Genomic DNA, 17,589 nt, shown 5'->3' with positions numbered 1-17,589 from the left:
GAAGCCCATAGACAAAGAGACGATTGATATTATATTATGGAGGGAAGGGTTCTAACACACTCAAGGGCGGAGCAACTCTTGTAATATGTTCAAAGCAGCATTAGATTTATTATTCTTTTTATTATTATTTATATTATCATTATTATTATTATTATTATTATTATTATTATTATTATTATTATTATTATTGTTGTTGTTATTATTATCATTATTATTACTTCTACCACTACTACTACAACAACAACAACAACTACTACTACTACTACTACAGAATCGCCTCCATCCATTGGTGAATTATATTGTGAAGATCAAAACCAGCCTTGCTAATACAGTTCACCATTTGGAGTTGTAATGTGAAGGTTAACACTAACCCTCATATTACAATCCGTTGGCCCCAAGCACGCCAACGGCTGTGGTTACCAACCATCTACTATTACTATAATTATTTTATTTTTTTATTTATTGATATTACAGTGTAAATAAAGACATTAAACTATTGGAGTCGCTGGTCTATGCGACTCTCGACCACTGTAGCTTCGTAATCCATACCCGCCAGAGAGACAGGCCTGGGGGCTGATGATCTTGTGCCCCTGAGACATAGCAAAGCAGACCTCACGAGGGAGAATGACAGTCGACATCTCATCCAGGCCATAACAGAACTCTGCGGTTGACGTTTCTTCTCAGAAAGAACCTCTGCCAGTCTCGAATAGAATCTCACTGCCTCTGGACCCATCCCACCTGATGTCGTGAACACAAGGGGAGTGAATCGACCGTGGTCCACATGTTGGATCCTTTCTAGATAATTTCTATTTTTTTCTCGTTCATTCCTCTTATGTGCAGCTTCGAGAGACAGTTCACGATGACATGCTGCCATGGGATCGAATATCCTGATGTCGAAGAACGCCCTCTGCCCACGTGTCCAGAAACTTCGAGCACTGACATCCACTCTTGCATCATTTGATGTGTTTCCTGTTCTGTGGGTGAAGTGCTCGCCGTCCAGGGGTAGCAGAGCTGGCTCAGTCGTGACATCATGGCATATTTCCTGCAGCATTTTGGCAGTGAGGTCGCATACTTCATCGTGTCGGATGCAAACAAAGCCTCCCTTCTTGCATACCATTGCATAGTTTGCATCAAAGGCAGTGCCACAGGCACAGTGCTGAGGTAGGTTCTCTATTGGCCACCCATATCTCAAGGCTATGGCGTCAATAAATTCTTGTTTGTTGAAGTGGAAGCCTTTTACCTTGAGAGGCAGGATTGTGAGCCAGTTCGATGCCCCAACCTCCTGTGCAATTTCAACTCTTCTGCACTGGTCTGGTGTTAGATGTTCGATTATGTGCTGCAGTTGGTCTTTTTGTCTTGGTTCACGCTCCTTGCTTATCTGTATCTTTATGTCTTTCTGCCTTTGGTGGTCGATTTCACTCGTCTCAACATGGGCGCAGATCTTCTGTGACAAGGATTCGGTGAGCCTGAGTGAATTTCTGTGTTCATAGCTTGCCACGGCTACTGGATTTATAATGCCAAGGCCTCCCATCCTGGGTGGTAGTGCTAGAAGGTCCCTCTCTTCTGGTGTGGGGATGTGGCCATTGGTTAGAGATAGGAGGAAGGAATCCCTAATTGCATTCTCCAGTGGTCTGTAGCAGCAACTCGATGTCTGGTATGGTCCTCATCACGAAGGTCCACCTGTGCTTTATGCCATAGGTAAATGCACCGTATGCTGCATGGGGTTCTGTTTTTACGTGGCTGGATAGTGTATGAATTTCTTCTACCCATGTCTTTACCTTATCACTCACATATTTGTCTTTGAATTCCTTAGTTCCAGTCACAGCCCCTAGATGCCTCTGACCTTCCTTGGTCACTATCACGTTTGTACCTCTAAACGCTTCTTGTGCATCTTGATAGTAATCTGGTTTCACGATCAAGATGGACTTACTGGCATTAGGGTAGTAACCTATTTCAGGGCCATGAGATGTTACAAGGTCCCACCATTTCCTCACATCCTCCACCTTGCCAGCACCCGTGAGATCATCTGCATAGGTTACCTGTTTTACATTGGTGGCCTCGTATTTGATCTGTTGTTGCAGCACTGTCATCACCAGGGCGTACATAGCCATGGCAACGGGGTCCCCCTGGGTAGTTCCTTCTGTGGACTGGATTACACCGACATCGTGAGCCGCTGTCTTACCCACAGTGTAGAGGTCTGCTGGTTCTTTGTAGGTGTTTTCCACAAACTGGGCAAATGCTGGGCATTTAACCTTGATATTGTGCAGCATTGCCTCCCGGTTGATGGAATTAAATGCATTTGAGGCATCAACTAATAATACTGCCTGACAGTCCTCTTCCCCAAATATTATTATTATTATTATTATTATTATTATTATTATTATTATTGTTGTTGTTGTTGTTGTTGTTATTATTTTATCATTATTCAGCTGAGAGGTGCTAGAAATTAGAAGCCTTCATGCAGTGGCTCTAATGTAAATGAACCGTGGAGCTCCCCAGCTATATAAATATCCCTCACTTCCCTTCCCATCCCCAGAAAGAAGGATGGTGGGCTGCAGGAAGAGGGGAAACTTCAGCCTGCAGTCCACTGGGTTCACGGTCAGATGAGCCTGGGGTTAAAACTAGTAATATTCAGCTGAGAGTAGATGAAAAGAGCTTGAAGATTGTGAATTATGTCGCCGTTACCTCATGATTTGGACAACTCTCTGTTCCAGCTGGTCCCAGACGATTTTCTTCAGCTGAGAGGGACACAGTAGAGCCTGAGAGCTGAGAGGGACCCGTTAGAGCCTGAGAGCTGAGAGTAACCCATTAGAGACTGAGAGCTGAGTGGGACCCATTACAGCCTGAGAGCTGAGTGGGACCCATTAGAGCCTGAGAGCTGAGTGGGACCCATTACAGCCTGAGAGCTGAGTGGGACCCATTACAGCCTGAGAGCTGAGTGGGACCCATTAGAGCCTGAGAGCTGAGAGGGACCCATTACAGCCTGAGAGCTGAGTGGGACCCATTAGAGCCTGAGAGCTGAGAGGGACCCATTACAGCCTGAGAGCTGAGTGGGACCCATTACAGCCTGAGAGCTGAGAGGGACCCATTAGAGCCTGAGAGCTGAGTGGGACCCATTAGAGCCTGAGAGCTGAGAGGGACCCATTAGAGCCTGAGAGCTGAGTGGGACCCATTAGAGCCTGAGAGCTGAGTGGGACCCATTAGAGCCTGAGAGCTGAGTGGGACCCATTTGAGCCTGAGAGCTGAGTGGGACCCATTTGAGCCTGAGAGCTGAGTGGGACCCATTTGAGCCTGAGAGCTGAGAGGGACCCATTACAGCCTGAGAGCTGAGTGGGACCCATTTGAGCCTGAGAGCTGAGTGGGACTCATTTGAGCCTGAGAGCTGAGTGGGACCCATTTGAGCCTGAGAGCTGAGAGGGACCTAGTAGAGCCTGAGTGTGTCAGTCAAGTATCTCTGAGAACTAATATTCAGTTAAATAATAGGTGTCACATGGATCTGCCTGGACTCCCATTTCCCATCACCCTACCCCATCACTCAACTTGCTTCCCTCACTCCTCCATCAGACCCACACTTCCCCTCCTTTCCCCTCTTCTCCTTTCCCCTCAGCCCTCCCCTCATTATCTCCCTCTCCCTAACCTCCCGCCCGCGCCAGTGTGTCCATTTCATCCATTTACATAGGTTAAGGTACTGCAAAAACTACGGCAACACCTGACCGCGCCCGCCCGCTACCGGTGCGTCCGCGTCTTTAGGCCCAAGTTATGTTGCCATTCATATCACCTCCAAGTCGCCCTGTCCTCCAGCATCAGGTTGCCCTTCCTCTAGCTGACACCACCGTCATTCACATACCTATTCGCCTCATCCCTCCGTCTCATCCTCTGCCTCCATCTTACACTCTCATGGTAAATCTCCGACTCTGTATTCTCTCTGCCTTGCCAAACCATCTAAAAGTACGAATATTCATCACATCCTTTTCATCAAATCCACAGCACCACCACCACAGAGTTCCTTCCTCTCTAAATGAGTTCATAAAGTGGCATAAAGATTCGAGACTAGTAAGAATGTATATAGTGAGTTAGGGAGGTGGTCAACTGGTCAGAAAAGTAGTCTGCTGTCTCAAAGAACGCGAGGTAGATCTCAAAAAGGTGGTTCGCTGTCTGAAACAATGCGAATTCGATTTCAAAAAGGTGGTTCGCTGTCTGAAACAATGCGAGTTCGATCTCAGGCCATTGCAAGGAACGTTTATGGATTTGAATATCATTATAACGTGCATTCCCAGCTATCCACAAGACCCAGCCCCATGTTATAAGAAAATTCCGTATCTAATGCCAAACACCAGTCCCAAATGAGACAGCCCTAGCATGTATTCAGTATGGACGGTGGGTATTAGCACCGTACTGGCGATATGTGAAGGCGTGAGGCACGTAGGAAGACTGTTGGGCATTAGGGAACGGGCTACCATGTTTGTGTCCAGGCCCAGACATGTAAAAGTAAGCTAAATAGGTTGTGTAATGAGAAATAAGGTCACAAAGAGAGAGAGAGAGAGAGAGAGAGAGACAGACAGACAGACAGACAGACAGACAGACAGACAGAGGAGGGGGGGGTGGACTATCAACGTAATTACAGGACTCATTTAAATGTCGTTTAGTCTGGTAGAGCTAAAATTAAAGAGCTGTAATAAATCTTAGGCCTGTGCCCCGCTAAAGTAATTACCTTCAACTATTTGTGCAGAATTATCAGTTGGCGATTTATTTTCAGCATTTCAAGCGTAATTACATATAAATTCTAGGCTTCGGAGAGACCTGGAGCGACTGTGTTTTATTTCAGTCTAATGAAAGGAATTCGGCTTCATTCTGATTACCTCCGGACGATTTTATTCAGCGTGGAGAGACGTACTGAGAGGAAATGAAGACTCTATCTGACCTCCCCAGCACACAAAATCTCTCCTGTGCTGAGTAAAATCGTCTGCTGGTGGCAAGAGTGAGGTTAAAAGTTCATCACAATGTTGGAGAAATAAAGTTTAATATATCTACAGGCGTTTCGTTTGATCACTTATGTATGGTTCACGTCTCTTCACTCATCATTAAGCACATTCATCATTCATCCATCACTCCTCCCTTCCCTACTCATCACTCACCACCCATTCCACACATCTGCTCTTATCCTCACCACTTATCACTAACATCATTCATTGCACCATCCTTCACTACTCATCTCTCATCAGTCACCCGTCCAAATCTATCTCTCCATCTATCTATGTATAGCTAGACGCCATAATCTCGTGAGGGGTGGCCGCTTGTCTTTGAGGTAATTTTACGAGGAGGGGCACTAACTCTCCGCCAACCCACTTGTTGACACGAAGGGAGCACGTATGGGTTGGTTAACACCCAGAGTTGTAAATGGTTTCCTGACTTACAGGAAACCATTAGGCTTGTCACTCAATATAAAGCCACCTGAAAAGGACAGAGGAGTAATAAAAAGTAACAGAAAAGATGGGAGAAATAGGAAGAGAGGGGGACAGACACAAAAAAAGAATGACAAAGGTGAAGGAAGAAGTAGGCAACACTACATCAAGTCGATGATGGTTGCCACCACCACCTGCTTTTATTCCTCATCACTTATCACTAAACTCATTCATCACTCCCCTCCCTGCTCATCACTCACAACCCTTCCCATACACCTGTTTTTTCTCCCCTTACCACTAACCACTAAGCTCATTCATCACCCCTTCCTCCCTACCCATCATTCACCTCCCCTGCCATACACCTGCTCACACACCCTCCACCTTTACTGCCCATTCGTCACCTGTCACCTCTTACTAAGCATCCCTCACCTCTCATCCCTAACGCATTACAACTTGATCCTGTGTTTCAGCCTTTGTCTCACCCTTCACCTCCCTCACCTCACCCCTCTCCTCCCTCACCTCACCCTTCACCTCCCTCACCTCACCCCTCTCCCTCACCTCACCCTTCACCTCCCTCACCTCACCCCTCACCTCGCCAACCTCACAACCTCTCTGGCCGTTCCCCTCACCTCTTTTCCTCGTCATCACCCAAATATCACTTTTACGACGTGCCCAGAAGCATTTCCTCCATCTCTTTCGGGTCATTTAACCCTCTCATGGCCGGGGCAGCGATAATATTTCATTTTAGCTATCGCCAGACGATTTTATTCAGCTGAGATTCTGTCACAGGAATCAAAGACCCGCATCTTCGTCGGCAGCGGAAGCTCCCTAACACCGTTTCCTAAGCGACTTATTGCATTGTTTTCACTCGGTTTGTCTGTTTGTTTGTTTGTGTCTCTGTGTCTGTCTGTTAACAACTTTATGCGAAAACTACTGATGCGATTTTGACTAAAATTACAGGGATGATGGGCTATGACCTTCTGATCACCTGATTAAATTTTGGGCCAAATTGGGCCAAGGCCCAGGCTGTAGGCCCCCTCCCCCCAAAAAAAAGCAAAAAATCGTTTCTGCGCCATAACTCCTTTTCAAATTCGTAATATCGACATGAAACCAAAACCTAAATGTGCATCTTTTAAATCTGCATCCTATAACATGGCTCATTACATCAGGGGGGTCACCCCCCAGTTAGCAGTAGGGGGGTCAATGTCAGGTGGGTCGGACCTAAAATTTCAAATGGGCATAAAATCGTCAATTTTCACTCGATTTACTCAAAATTTGATATGTGACATCTTTGACTAGATATCCTCTTGTTTTAATACGTCAGCACTAAAATGACTGCTGGAGACTGGTTTGCTGAGCCTTGGCACCGCTTCTTGTTGTTATTACATCTTACTGTTCTCTTCCGCGTTACTCAAATCCTTCTAATATCGCCATTCTCTTCATAAATACCGTACAAAAGGATATAAACTAGCCTTATCAAAAAATAAATCGCTTTGAAAGAGGTGTTAGGGAGCTTCCTTAACTGACAAGAATACAGGCCAGGGTGACTTGGAGGTTATTTGTCTGTGGCGGGCAGTTCCTGGTTGAAGTCATTAAGCTATAAGAATATTACAACAGCAGGGTAACTTATCCCTTAGCCATTGAGTGTGGCCTCAGGGAAGAAGGACTGAATAGGGAAGCTGCCAGAGATCGAGCAGCATGGAGAGCCCTCATTAGGAGACCAAGGCCGAAGCATTTAAGCACGTTGGAACCTTCAAAAACGAAACGAAACGAAACGAAATGAAAACAATCGTAATGTGTCGTGAAATATTTGGCATATGGCTGGGGACATGAATGTAAGAGGGAATAGATATTTGACAGTCACATAAAATAACAAACGTAAATGATGAAAAATGATCATTATTGTACAAGGACGGTAATACTTTTTTTCTCTATATATTCGTTGTAAGGTTGGTGCAAGAAAATTCGGCGCTCCAATGTCTAAATTTTAAAAATATACTTAAATCTATAGCTACGAGTCACATCCTAGAGGCTCCAAATCACATGCATCTTAACTATTTTAGATAGATAGACAGATAGATAGATAGAAAGATAGATATAGATATAGATATATATATTGATTGATTGATTGATAGATACATATAGATATACATAGATAGACGGATAGATATATGTATGTACAACACAGCATATATATATATATATATATATATATATATATATATATATATATATATATATATATATATTGGCTGAGCTGATCATATCCTTGGAAGAAGAGAGGGTCTTCAAATAACAGTAAACTTTTATTATGCTACTCGTGCCTCCCTCCTTTATCCGCCTGGCTCGTTTATCTCCATCTCCATTGATATCTTCCTTCCATCTCTCCCTCCACCCATGTAGCCAGTCCTCTCTCTCTCTTCCCTGATATCTCGCTTCCTTTTATCCACGTTAATATATCGCCTTGTCTTCTTTCACTGTTGCATATTCCCTCCTGTCTTTGCCTCAGCCGATAATTTCCTCAACACTCGCTCTTTTGCATTTCTTAATCGCTGTCATTTGTTCCTTTCCCCTCGATATTTTTCTATTCTTTCTCAAGGATTGATTTGCTGTAAAGATACGAAAAGGAAGCTTCAGTTATTTCCCAGGGTCTACACTAGAGTTATCAAAGCAGGTAATCAGCTTTTTTTAAGCCCCCACCTTCCCTTAGAACACAACTCGCAAGTCTGTCAACATAAGGATCAGTATTCTCGTCGATTTAGGAAGTTCCCTAGCACCTCTTCCTTGGCGATTTATTTTTTAATACTAATGGATATTGTCAATTTGTATGTTTATTTATCCTGAGTGTGGTGGTATTTGAAGTATTTAGATGACGCAAAATAGGATAAATAAAAGGTAAAATAAATCGCCTAGGAAGAGGTGTTAGGGACCGTCCTTAACAGACCAGAATACGACTCAATGTCTGCTATGTCTCACTTTCCTCTCTGGCACATTGTATTGAAGATAGTAATTTATGTGCAGAAAAAGATGCCAAGCCTCTCTCAACTCATGGAAAGTAGATATATCTCATACCAATTAATCTGGCCAGGCATGTATGGCAACACTGTTCTTGCTGAGATTCTGATTGGCTGGAGGTGTTTGTTCGATTTCGTTATTGCTTAAATCGATACTCTCTTTATTATCAGATGTGATACTGAGTTTGTCGACAATACAATCGTCAAAAGCAATAAGAAATCCGTTATATACTTAACAACAATGAAATTTTAGTAGGAAGATAGAGATATGAGTCAACAAAGTATTATAACAGTCCAAGTCAAGGTAGGCATTCGACCAATTCCTTTAAATCTCTGACACTCCGTAATATAACAAAATTAACGAAACCTGCCTAATCTAAGTGCTGGTATAACATTTAAATTTAAGATCAGTCCGTACTGTGATAACAGGATATATAATAAAATAGTTTTCCTTTAGCCTACTTTGATTTTTTGCGATTTTTTCAAACCTCCCTTCCCGCAGAACTCGTCTTTTCATTAGAATTTCTAATTATTCAGAGTTGTGGCACGATTTAAGGGTGCGGACTGATCTTAAAATTTAAATGTGTGTTATACCAACGCTTAAATTAAGCAGGTTTCCTTAATTTTCTGTTATATTACGGAGTATCGGAGATTTAAAGGAATTGTTCGAATGCTGACCTTGACTTGGATTGTTAAAATACCTTGTTGACTCAATATCTCTATCTTCCTACGAAAATTTCATTGTTGTTAAGTATATAACGGATTTCTTATTGCTTTTGACGATTGTATTGTCGACAAACTCAGTATCACATCTGATAATAAAAAGAGTATCAGTTTTAGCAACAACGAAATCGAACAAACACCTCCAGCCAATCAGAATCCCGGCAGGATCAGTGTTGCCATACATGCCTGGCTAGATTAATTGGTATGAGGTATAGTAATGGGAAAAAGACTAGCAAAGGAAGTGAAATAGTACACGAACTTCTGTATAATTTTTTTACCCTCCATATATCAGTCACTTTCTTCCTTGACCCATTATATCAAAGAACATCACCGGTGGGCACCAATCCTACCAAACTTTCTGAGATTATGAGTCAGCATTGGAAAGTGAGTGGCGGAATAGGTGAAACTTTTGCCTCTCAGTGTATCCTCCTGTCCTTTCCCTCTTCTCCCCCATCCTTCCTCACCGACTTGTCACTCCTGGCGGCGTGGACGATGCAGGTGAGCGTGGCCGTCTTCCCCAGGTAAGCTGTGTAGGACGGGACCATTGACGCGTCGAAGTAGGGCTCCTCCTCATCCAAAAGCTCTCCATCCTCCCCAGCTTCTTCTCCCAGCTCCCTCTCCCCATCCACTAGCGCCCCGGTCAGCCTGGTGTAGGTGATGGGGGTGTGCTGGGTAGGGCCGGATAGTGGATAGGCAGCTTCCACTTCGTCAGGTCCCCCGTTGGCACACACAACCAAAGCACCTGTACGAGGGTGAAAGAGAGGGAGTTACGGATCTTATGGTAATTGGTTAAAAGGAGTGTGTGTGTGTGTGTGTGTGTGTGTGTGTGTGTGTGTGTGTGTGTGTGTGTGTAAGGATTGATATTGTTCTCTAGAGGTTTGGAAGAAAGTGTGTTAGAGATCTACAAAGAGGGCATTAGAGATATCACACCGAGAAGCAAAAAGCAATTAGAGTCTGTGGAGTGATGTGAAGATTCATTTCCTTGCACGAGGGTAAAAGAAGGAACTTAGGAATATCACAACCCTTAGCAAGAGACAATTAGATTCTATGGTATATGGGGGTTGGATAGCTAATAAATATGAACTGTACAATATATATATAAAAGTAAAAGAGGGAAAGATAGGCTGCGATGGTCGGGGAGGAATGAGGTGTGTGTGTGTGTGTGTGTGTGTGTGTGTGTGTGTGTGTGTGTGTGTGTGTGTGTGTGTGTGTGTGTGTGTGTGTGTGTGCAAAGGAGTGTCTATGAACTTTTGCTTGTAGTAGTAAAAAAATTCCACCTGTGACGAGTATTAACACCTATACACATACACCACACGTAAAAACACAGGCAGCTTGCATCAATTTCCCTCATAATCAACAAAGCAATTACCAACTTTATGTCCAGATACGCCACCAATTCGGGCCAGTTAATGTGATATACCCAATGGCGTGGATATAACACCAACACAGGCTGGACCAGACTCAGGGCTAATTGCACGGGACTTCATTATACATACACCAGTCCATCAATTCCTAATATGGGGGAACGTACTGGATGTATATTACTCAGAAATTGCTCAGTGGGTGTGTTGGCATGTGTTAGGAGGGGTGCCATGAGAGGATTTGGGAGAGAGAGAGAGAGAGAGAGAGAGAGAGAGAGAGAGAGAGAGAATTAGTGGAGAACCGAGGGCAAAGAAAAATGCAAGAAAAGTGAGATCCAGAAACGGGAAGGAGGAAAGTAAACGAAGAGAGAGAGAGAGAGAGAGAGAGAGAGAGAGAGAGACTGTTCTGTTTTTACTCTTACTTGAGTTCGTATTCTCCTCGGTTTAGAAAGCCTCCTAACACATCTTCTTATCGATTTATTCTTGGATATGGGCAGTTACTATGCTTTAGTACGCTATGTATGCAGAGTATGGCGATATTGGAAAGATTTATTTAACACAGAAGAGGACAGTAAGGTGTGATAAACAAAATAAATTGCTTAGGAAAAGGTGTTAGGGAGCTTCTTTAACCGACGAGCATAACGGCCATTAAAGCAAGCCCTTGTTTATTGATTACTTTAGTTACTTCTTGTTTATTTGTTTATTTCCAAAGTTCCAATCATCCCCTAAAATTAGATGTGGAATAATCGATGTTCTGTCCAGGTCCCTAATTGTACTGTAGGGTGATCAGGGACAAGGGGGAAACAAACTTTGTCTAGGAGTCTGACCGGCACGAAAACTGAAGCTCTATTTGGGGGCTTTACCTGCTGGCACATGCATGACCTGACCCCCCTGAAAGAATGAAAGTGGAAGGAATGGAGAGAGTAAAGGTGAAGGAAGGAAGGAAAGAAGGAAGGAGGGAAAGAAAGAATGAAGGAAGGAAAGAAGGAAGGAGGGAAAGAAAGAATGAAGGAAGGAAAGAAGGAAGGAAGGAAAGAAAGAAGCAAGGAAGGAAGGAAGGAAGGAAGGAAAGAAGCAAGGAAGGAAGGAAAGAATGAAGGAAGAAAAAATGAAGGAAGGAAGAAGAGTAGGAAGAAATGAAGGTATAAGTGAAAGAAAGAAGGAAGGAATAAAGATAGTAAATGGGAAGGAAAGAAGGTATTAGGGAAGGAAAAAAAAGAAGGAAGGATGGAAGTATTAGGGAAGAAGGAAGGGACGTATAAGGGAAGGAAGGAAGGAAAAAAGGATGGTAAAAAGGAAGGATGAATGGTATAAAAGATTGAAGGAAGATAGTATGAAGGAGAGAAGAAAGGAAGGAAGGAAGGAATGTATAAGGGTTGGGAAGGAGGAAGGAAGGGAGGGAAGGAGGTAAAAGGAAAGGAAAGCGAGAAGGAAGTAAGGTATTAGGGAAGGAAAATCAGGAAACAGTGTGGAAAGAATGAACGAAGGAGATTTAGAAGAAAGCTAGGGAAGGACGGGGGTAACGAAGGAAGGAAGGAAGGAAAGAAGGAAGGAGGGAAAGTATGAAGTAGAAAACAATGAAGGAAGGAAGGAGGAAGCAAGGAATGGAGATAGGAAGCGAGGAGGAAGATGGAAATGAGAGAAAGGAGTGGAAAAAGTGCCAAGCAACACAAATATTGAAGGAAAGTGGAGGCAATAGGAAGAGGATAAAAAACATGGGAGGGGAGATAGAATGACCCCATGGAGAGAGAGAGAGAGAGAGAGAGAGAGAGAGAGCAAGGGAATGGAGAATTAGTGGAGGACCGAGAAGAGAAAAATGCAAGAAAAGTGAGATCCAGAGAGAGGACGGAGGAAAGTAAACGGAGAGAGAGAGAGAGAGAGAGAGAAAGAGACAGACAGACAGACAGAGACAGAGACAGACAGACACAGACAGACAGACAGACAGACAGATTTGCATTATTAACAAAATCATGATAATAAGCAACAGCCAACCGTTTCTCATAAGCCCATTCGGAACACAGGAAGACCCGAGGCAAAGGTACACCATCCAGGTCCTTTAGGGATGGACACTGCCCTACGTCACTCCATCCTCCTCTTGGTTTCGATCCGTGGGTACGTGCGAGCGATGTTTACTCTCAGTTAAGCCTCTGTGGTACAGTGGTAGAGTGTGCGTCTCGTACGCTGGTGGGCGGGGGTTCGCCTCCCCGCCAGAGTTGTAAAAACTTTGGGAAGCGTTAACCACGCCACTGACCACTTTGGCGGACACAAGGGGTGCTGTGGTTGAACCAGTGTCGCATACTAGTATGCTTGCACCCAGTCGGCTTAAGGCGGGCCGATTACACTTGGTTCACAGGCTGCACACACATCCAAAGCCTCTCTGTTACAAATATTTGTTACTCGATGAGTGAAACAGGGTGGCACTCATTTAGTCAGAAATGAATCGGTAAAATGCTATGTTTAGTGATTCGAATTGTTTGGGTTAGTTTCCTAACACTGACTCTCCTAACACTGTTCAGGGTTTCGAAATTCAGGATATTGGCGGAAGAGAGGTGTAAAGATATCAGAATGGTGACTGAACGGTTAGTCTTGACGTGCCTGTCTGAAGTTGAGTATCTCTCTCTCTCGTTAATATTGGAATTGGCTTTAAGGATAACATAATATTTTCACTTACTTAGGAAAGTCTAAATATTCTTAAAGAGTGTTTATACTCGTATGTTTTCACTTGTGCTTACTTGCAGATTCTGTTAAAGCCTCTTCCAGACATTAAGATATTACTGTACTTTTTCTGGTGAATACTGTAAGTACTATACTTATTTGGTTGTTTATGTGGTTCGTGGTGTTATTTATAAATTTGTTCCTATTTTTCATTTATTCTACTTGTATATAATGTAAATAATAATTCGGTAAATTATGTCTCTTGGTTTTCCTCTCGATAATATGATGACTGCAAATTTTAGTATCTATGAATTGTGTTATGAACTCCCCTAGGTTCGTAACACACTCCAACACAACAATTACACTCACAAGCACTTCTCACCCTACATACAGTCTCTACCAGACAGCCTCAGCCACTTTGTAGAGATACATTGGCTGTATCGTCCCTGCTTCGGTAGGGATAGGCCGGTCCTGCAGTGGACCTCAACGGCTGATGATGATGATGATGAAGTTTGTAAGTGAGCGACCCGACCCAACTTGACCTTCACGCTAAGCAGAACCTAATAACTTTACTATGTGAAGTAGAGTTGAAATTCTCTATGCTTGTGATACATTTATTCAATATATTTTGTTATCAACTAAAAAGTGACCCATAAAGACGCAGGAACCCCTTAGAATCGCGAGGTTTCCAAGGGAGTGCTCGGCTTTAATCGGTGAACGCCACCATTACGAAAATCAGATTAAAAACAAACAATGGGTCTTAACACTGTGTTCTTTGGCATCAGCCCTAGTCATTAAATATCGCAGATCCTGAGCATAATTTTATATCAGAGGGAATTGTGATAACTTGATGCTCGCTCGCTTGTCACTCGCTCACACATCGCTCTTCAGCGGTAAATTAATACACAGTTTACATTTACCTAACTCTGCCACCATGACCCATATTGTCGTCACTTAAGGAAGCTTTGTAATGCCTTTTCCTGAGCGATTCATTTTGCTTATTACGCCGTATTAATCTATTCTGTGTTATACAAATCCTTCAAAGATCACCACACTTGGCAAAAAAATAAAAAAGTACAAAAGGATATTAACCAGCCATATCCAAAAATAAATCGCTAAGAGAGAGATGCTAGGGAGCTTCCTTACCCGACGAGAAGACGAACCCATGTCACCAGCGTTACATAGACCAATAAGACAAGGATAGTCAGTAACGGTGCCTCACGGTCTGGAAAAATCTAGTGCTCTATTTCACCAAAGAGTGGGTTATAGGAGCCTCAGGTGTTTATACAGGTGCCATTAACCCTCTCACGGTAGGGACAACTCTAGTATGCTGTTCCAGGTGAGGCCAGACGGTTTTCTTCAGCTGAGAGAGAGTCATAGGATCCAGGTTTTAAGGAGACATGAAGACATAAAAGAAGAAAGAGATGGTTGACGAGATGGGAAGAAGGGCATGGAGTGTGAAAAGTGGTGGGAAGGAAGGAGGGAGAGAAGGAAGGAAGGAAAGAAAGGAGAGAGGGGGGAAGGAAGGCGGAAGGAAGGAAGGAAGGAAGGAAGGCGGAAGGAAGGAAGGAAGGAGGGATGGATGGATGGATGGAAGGGATAAAATAAAGACAGAAGGAAGGATTGTAGGTAGGAAGAAAGGAATACATGAAGGGGGGAAGGAAAGGAGGGAGGGAATGAAGGGAAGGAAGGATGGATGAATGGATGGATGAAAGGAACGCAGGAAAGAAAGATGGAAGGATGGAATGTATGCAGGAAGAAAGGAAGGCATGACGGAAGGAAAGGAAGGAGGGAGGGATGGAATGGAGGGAAGGAAGGAAGAATGAATGGATGGATGAACGAAAGGAAGGAAGGAATGTAGGTAAGAAGAAAGGAAGGCATGAAAGCGGGGATGGCGTGAAACAAGGAAGAAGCAAAGAAAGAAGGAAGAGACCGAAGGAAAGAAAGAAATGAGGAAGGGAAGGAAAGAAGGAAGCCATGAAAGGAGGTAATGAAGGAAAGACACGAAGGAAAGAGGGAAGGGAGAAACAAGTGAAAGAAGCAAGGGAGGAAAAAGCAAAGAATGGAGGAATGAAATGGAAAGGAAGGGAGAAGTGAGAGAAAGAGAAAAAGATATAAAGTGACACACAATACCTAAAAGATGAAAACATAGGAGAGAGAGAGAGAGAGAGAGAGAGAGAGAGAGAGAGAGAGAGAGATGACAAATTTGAAGGGAAAAAGAATGAAAGTAAAAGAAGTAAGACAAAGGCAGTGAAAGGAGAGAGGAAGTAAAAACAACAGAGGCAGGAAAAGAGCTGGTAAAGGCGATCTAAGAAAAGAGAGGTGAGAGCAGAAGAATATAGGAAAAGGTATTGAAGAAAAAGAGCGAGAAGTGAGAGACAGTAAAGCAAATGGACCTGAAAGAGAGGGAGAATAAAGAGAGTGAGAGAGCAAGGGAATGGAGAAGAGGAGGGAAACAGAGAGAGGAGAGGGGAGAGAAAAAATGGAAGAAAATTGAGAACCGACGGACAACAGAGGAATATATATGAACAAAGGAGAGAGAGAGAGAGAGAATTAGATATACATTAACAGACATGCTAATAAACAACAGCCCATCACTTCTCATAACCCCATTCGGTACACAGGAAGACCCGAGGCAAAGACACACCATCCTGATCATTTAAGGACGGGACACTGCCCAAAGACACTCCATCCTCCTCTTGGTTTCGATCCGTGGTAGATTAACGCACAGTCTACTTCTACCTCACACTCTACCACCGAGACCCATACTCACGTCAGTTTAGAAAGCTCCCTAACGCCTTTTCCTAAGTGATTCATTTAGCTTATTACGCCCTACTGTCCTATTCTGTGTTATATAAATCCTTCCAACATCGCCATACTCAGCATAAATAACGTACAAAAGAATATTAACCAGCCATATCAAAAAATAAATCGCTATGGAAGGGGTGTTAGGGAGCTTCCTTATCCGACGGCAATACGAACTCGTGTCACCAGCGTTACATAGACCAATAAGACAAGGATAGTCAGTAACTGTGCCTCACGGTCTGGAAAAATCTAGTGCTCTATTTCACCAAAGAGTGGGTTATAGGAGCCTCGGGTGCTTATACAGGTGCCACTAACCCTCTCACGGTAGGGACAATTCTAGTATGCTGTTCCAGGTGAGGCCAGACGGCTTTCCTCAGCTAAGAAAGAGTCATTCGATCCAGGTTATAAGGAGAAGAAGACATAAAAGAAGAAAGAGATAGTTGACGAGATGGGAAGAAGGATATGGAGTGTGAAAAGTTGGTGGGAAGGAAGGAAGGAGAGAAGGAAGGAAGAAAGGGAACAGAGGGAAGGAAGGGTGGATGGATGGATGGATGGTTGGATGAATGGATGGATGAATTGATGGATGGATGGATGAATGAATGATTGAATGAATGGATGGATGGATGGATGGATGGATGGATGGATGAATGATTGAATGGATAAGTGGATGGATGGATGAATGGTTGGATGGATGAATGGATTAATGATGGTTGGGTGAAAGGAAGGAAGGAAGAATGGACGGTATGAAAGAAGGAATGGAAAGAAACTAGTAAAAAAACATGCAAAGAAGGAAAGAAGACAGATATGATGAAGGGAGGGAAAGAAGGAAGGCATGAAAGGAAATAATGAAGGAAAGACACGAAGGAAAGAGGGAAGGGAGAAGGATGTGAAAGAAGCAAGGGAGGAAAAAGCAAAGAATGGAGGAATGAAATGGAAAGGAAGGGAGAAGTGAGAGAAAGAGAAGAAACACAAATATAGAAAGAAAGTGACACGCAACACATAAAAGATAAAAACATAGATGGGAGACAGAATTACACGAGAGAGAGAGAGAGAGAGAGAGAGAGAGAGAGAGAGAGAACTAATGACAGGTTGAAGTGAAAAAGAATGAAAATAAAAGAAGTAAGACAAAGGCAGTGAAAGGAGAGAGGAAGTAAAAACAACAGAGGCAGGAAAAGAGCTGGTAAAGACGATCTTAGAAAAGAGAGGTGAGAGCAGAAGAATATAGGAAAAGGTGTTGAAGAAAAAGAGCGAGAAGTGAGAGAGATAGTAAAGCAAATGGACCTGAAAGAGAGGGAGAATAAAGAGAGTGAGAGAGCAAGGGAATGGAGAAGAGGAGGGGAACAGAGAGAGGAGAGGGGAGAGAAAAAAATGGAAGAAAATTGAGAACCAACGGAGAACAGAGGAATATATATGAACAAAGAACAGTGAGAGTGAGAGAGAGAGAGAGAGAGAGAGAATTAGATATACATTAACAGACATGCTAATAAACAACAGCCCATCACTTCTCATAACCCCATTCGGTACACAGGAAGACCCGAGGCAAAGACACACCATCCTGATCATTTAAGGACGGGACACTGCCCAAAGACACTCCATCCTCCTCTTGGTTTCGATCCGTGGTAGATTAAC

At 43.4% G+C, this 17,589-nt stretch overlaps 1 protein-coding gene across 1 annotated transcript in view; it reads right to left on the bottom strand.

The window, feature by feature from the left end:
* LOC145415320 (zwei Ig domain protein zig-8-like) overlaps window positions 1-17,589 on the bottom strand; it is a 59,926-nt gene that overhangs the window by 19,594 nt on the left and 22,743 nt on the right. The window contains exon 2 of the mRNA XM_080284597.1: window positions 9,604-9,881. Coding sequence (XP_080140723.1) covers window positions 9,604-9,881 — 278 coding nt within the window. The remainder of the gene's footprint in view (window positions 1-9,603; window positions 9,882-17,589) is intronic.

The sequence above is a fragment of the Coenobita brevimanus genome, chromosome 102 (genome assembly GCF_032717465.1).
Source record: "Coenobita brevimanus isolate Jiangsu-jjx chromosome 102, ASM3271746v2, whole genome shotgun sequence".
Taxonomy (NCBI): Eukaryota; Metazoa; Arthropoda; class Malacostraca; order Decapoda; family Coenobitidae; genus Coenobita; species Coenobita brevimanus.
This window is presented reverse-complemented; position numbering and strand designations above follow the sequence as displayed.